The 5,058-nt window shown below is 41.2% G+C and overlaps 1 protein-coding gene across 1 annotated transcript; it reads left to right on the forward strand.

Moving 5' to 3' along the window:
- The first annotated feature begins 4,411 nt into the window (after positions 1-4,411).
- LOC119805129 (ubiquitin-conjugating enzyme E2 D2-like) lies at positions 4,412-4,855 on the forward strand. The gene has a single exon (XM_038316984.1). It carries the CDS (start codon positions 4,412-4,414, stop codon positions 4,853-4,855), a length of 444 nt encoding a protein of 147 aa, XP_038172912.1.
- Positions 4,856-5,058: the final 203 nt, after the last annotated feature.

Consider the following 5,058-nt stretch of genomic DNA (forward strand, 5'->3'; position numbering starts at 1 on the left):
TTCCCGGGTTTCGGCACCAATTGCGGCGAGCCCCGACCAGCAGGGAAAGATCACCACTGACACAGGATTCTTCTCTGATCACACTTTATTGAAGCGCTGCTTGGTTGAGGGAGAGCTGGAAGCAGGGGGCCCCCGAGCCGGGCTGGGTGGGCGGCTTATATCACAGGAGGACGGGCGTGTCTACTGATAAGGTGACGAGGGCAGAAAAGGATTGGTGGAAACCTGTTGCTAGGCAGATGTGGCGCGAAAAGTTCGCCCCACATACTTGTTTACCCCAGCACTCGGCGCCATCTTGTAATGGCGAAGTGTAGATGTGGCCGCCACAGATGACCTTATCATGGTCACCAGAATCTTAGGAGAGAGTGCCTTTACCTTTCCATGACCTGTAATCCAATTCTGATACAATTCACCCCAAAAGGAAAAGATGCTCTGGAATGTGAAGGGGGAAACACCTGGAGCCTAAAACTGCAGTCAAAACAGGTGCTGATCCAGGATGGTCATTTAACATACAGCACAGTGTCCAAATCAAAGTCTCCATGGGGCCCAATCCCATCCTGCTGTTGGCACCCCAGGCAAGGGTTCCACATCACAGGCCACAAATTCTTGGGAAAATGGTCCCTCAGACACCTCCTAGGTGGTCGGACATCCCTGTGTTCACTCCCCTGACTGGATCCAGCCCCTGGGACTTCCTGAAAGCCATGTATAAGGTAGTAAACATCTCTCAGCCAGGATGGACAGCTGACTGCTGGCCTTATTGGACACACAGCCCCCTTATTATGAGGGCATAGCTATATTGGCTGACTATATCAGGCTCCAGTGGAGTCCTCTTGCAGGTGGGCTCAAGGACACACCCTAGGTGTTACCTTGAAGGTAGCATTTGTCATGGGCACATTCATTGTTGGTCAAAGAAAACAAATTCCTAGAACCCACATACACCTTTGTAATGAGACCCTAGTCATCCCTGATGAAAACTCAGGTTATCTGGTATCCACTGATGATGCCTGGTAGGCCTGTTCATCAGGTTTCACCCGTGTTCACTCTTTAATACTGCACCAAATGGGGGAATTCTGTTTCTTGGTTCAACTCACACCTCAGGTTTTCTACTATACCAATGAAGAAATATAGAGGCAGCTCCCTTCCTCCCCTTCGGTTCAGATAGAGATGGGCTGTGGGAATAGTCGCTGTTCTAGTCTCAACTCTACTATGACTGGGGGTAGCTGGGTCAGCAAGACTAGAGACACCAGCCCTCATATTACAAGATAAAAACTATAATGCTCTAAGGGGGGGAGCATTGACAATGACCTCTTAGAACTGGGAAAATTCATTGCCCACTTAGATGTTTCCCTCTCTTCTCTAACTAAGGTTACCCTACAAAACCACCATGGTTTAGACATATTATATCTCCACCAAGGAGAACCCTGTGCAGCCCTGGGAAAACAATGCCATTTTTATACTAACTACTCTGGAGTTACTAGCAAACCTCTGTCACTGGTTAAGAAAAGGATACAGGAGCATAAATTGGCCATATAACAGGGTCAAGATTGGTTTGAATAATTATTTAATTGCTCCCCCTGACTCACTACGCTTCTATCTGCAATAGCCATACCTGTAATTTTGTTATTGCTTATTTTTACCTGTGGCCCCTACATTCTTAATACACTTTTAAGATTCATTAAGGAATGAATCTCCACAGTACAACTAATGGTTTTAAAACAATACCAGCCTGTATACCTGATGATCATCTCCAGGATTTGAGATGATACAACACACAAGGAGGGGAATGAGAGGGCCAGACTAGGCCTTACTAGGCCTAATTCTAGCCTTTAGGCAAACAGTCCCAGTAAAAGCAATGAACAAAGGAAAATTTGCCTTCAGCAACCTTGATAGGTGGGTTACCAGGGAAACTGCACATACTGAAGTCAGGCCAACCACATAGTATCTCAAGTTAATGACCAAATAAGGTCAAAATCTGGGACTTGTCCAGTACTTCCCAAAAATAGAGACCTATATCCCTGACCATTCCCCTAACTAATCCTAGCCAGTTAGAACATAGTAATATGATTACCACTTGTTTAAACCAATTGTAGTTAAAATGACCTAACTTCCTTAGAAAGATTTAAAAGAAGCCCTCATCTCCTTGCCCTTCACCATCTTGTTTCGGTGTATGATGACACCCCAGCATATTGGAATAATAAAAATGCTCTTGCTGATTGCATATGTGGATGGTAGTCTTTTTGGGACTTCTCCAGGACCTTAATATTATGTTCCTGTTAAGACACTAATTTTGAAAATGAAACATCATGGGTAAAGGAAGATCAGAGTGTGTTATACTCTTCATACAATGTAGAATACCAAATGAAATATACAGTAACAGATTAGGCTTGAGACAGGCAGACTGGAAGGAAGGAGACAGTAGCAGGAAATTGCTGTATGTTGCATGTAGAGACCCATCAACGTAAAGCTATGTTCTCCTCTGTGGCTATTTTAGAAGTCCATTTTTATTTTTACTTTCTTTAATTTTTTAATCTCTTCTGTTATATTTATAGATAATTTTAATTAGAATATTTAAGGTTTTAAAGCTCATATAATTATTTTTAACTAACAGCCACTATAAATGCAATTGTTCCCTTTTATTCAAATGTACCTCATACACTTTACTTAACTACATCTACAGTGAGTTAACACAGGACTTCAACCCAAACAGAAACTAAAGAGAGCTATGATTCTTTAACATGACCACATTTTCTCCTTTGGAAAACTCAAATAAAATTGAGGTTCTTAGTATCCTGTCCAATAAAAAAGATTAGAATTGCTGATGTCTTCCTATCTTTTGATAAAATTTTCAATCTTGTACTCATCAGAAAAAAAGAAAACTCTGGAAGCTAACTTCCAAACTTTGCAATGTTGTATATGCTCCTTTAAAATTTAACATTTATGACAATAATACAAACAGTTCATTCAGAAACACAGAAACTGTGTTCACAGACCATATAACAAGAAATTTGGAAAAGTTCCTTTCAATGATTTAGATATTTTTATCTTAATAGTAAAAGACCTATAGTGACATTCATATCCTTTCCTTTGTAAATATTGTCAAAGTCGTGATCTCCTAAATTGACTGGATAGATAGATGTTAGATGAACAGTTTTGCAAAACATCAAGATTTTCATAACTAAAGAATATCCAGTATAAGTGGAACTGTGACCCAATATGTGTACTATAACAACAAAAATTACAAATTATTTTATTAAATTACTGCACTCAGTTCATCAAAATGAATTGATACACCTAACACAACAACATATTTTGTGGTAATTATTTGGATTTACGTTTTTACTCATATAATCAATAGCTATATTGGAGAGCCTCAAGGAAATATTTTGTTGTGCAGCTATTTAAGTTATTGGAAAAATTATTCCAAAAACACAAAATTGTTTCTGTAAGAACAACTAACACCCATAAATGTAGGATGAAAATGGGGTTTAGCTATTTTTCTTTATTCTTTATACATTCATCATCCTGTTCTGTGGGACAGTCTTAGAAAATTAAGATGGTTCGTTACAAACTTGATTTTGAAACCTTCAGCACAATAACTACCAAAACATTACCAAGATATATAAATATTAAACCTGCTAAATTATTTAAATTAGATAATGTCCTTAGGAATACACGTGGAGGTAAGGGACTGTGTAATTTAAACATATAGTATGGAAAAAGATTATGATAAAGTCATTATAGTGAAGAAAGAACTCATTGAATTGATCTTATTTATTCTAGTAACTGGGTGAAGGGATACATTGTGTCCTTGTTTATCAGGTCAAAGAATAAGTACTGAATGAGGCCTACAGGCAAGAGCGCTTTCTGCCATTTTCCACTGTTTTAGTGAATTCGCTGCCTGCAACCATGTTCCCCTCACCTCTATGGTACATGCACTGCACCAGGTATCATCCACACCATTATGTTCTTGTGACCTCATAGTGGACCCTTGTAAGTTGCTCAGGCACTGGAGGGGAACAACTGGGGTCAGAGCCATTAGCAGGCTGCCCAGAGCAGGAACTCTGGCCTCTCCGGGCAGCAGTGATTCCCAGCAGTTGTGTGGCCTCCAGGCACCACAGCCTCCCCAACAACGACAGCAGATTCTCTAGCTTGGTACAGAACATCAACCGCAACCCCAAGAAGCAGGAATTGTGCAGCTCTTCAGGTACAGGTGAAAAGCTAATGTCCCTAGACCCTAGCTATCTCTCTACTCTAAACCTTTCTGAATCAAATCAAGCTCTCATTGTAACCCAGCTCTGGCCTCAACCATATGCCCACCCTGGACTTCCACAGCTGTTTGGGCCTTAGTATCACCAAAGCCATCTACTACTTTCCAGGCCCAGTATGAAAGACTGCTCATCACATCATGGAGACCATGGCTCTTAAGCGTATCCAAAAAGAGCTCTTGGACCTGGTTCATGACCCTCCAATCCACTGCTCTGCAGGCCCTGTCGGAGAAGATCTGTTTCACTGGCAGGCAACCATAATGGGGCCTGAAGACAGCCCCTACCAAGGAGGGGTCTTTTTCCTGGTCATTCATTTCCCATCGGATTACCCATTCAAACCACCCAAGATCACATTCACCACACGAATTTACCATCCAAATATCAACAGAAAGGGAAGCATCTGTCTTGACATACTGGGATCTGAGTGGTCACCAGCACTGACAATTTTTCAAGTTCTCCTGTCTGTATGTGCCCTCTTGTGTGATCCAAACCTAGACAATCCATTGGTTCCTGAAATTGCGAAAGTCTACCGCACGGACAAGACAAAGTATGATAGACTGGCTAGAGAGTGGACTGAGAAATTTGCTATGTGATTTCAACATGTAATCCCATGGCCATAGTAATAAAAGCAACGCTGGTGGTTCAGATAATTGGTTGTCTTTTGTTTATTTTCTATGGAATGAAACTTTGCTCATTCCTTTGAGCACATATCACATATCTTTTAAGCAGGCCAAAGTGGAAAGGGGAGAGACAATGGCATATAAAAGAGGTGGTGGGTGGTGGACGAAGGGCATAG

This window comes from Arvicola amphibius, chromosome X (assembly GCF_903992535.2).
Source record: "Arvicola amphibius chromosome X, mArvAmp1.2, whole genome shotgun sequence".
NCBI lineage: Eukaryota > Metazoa > Chordata > Mammalia > Rodentia > Cricetidae > Arvicola > Arvicola amphibius.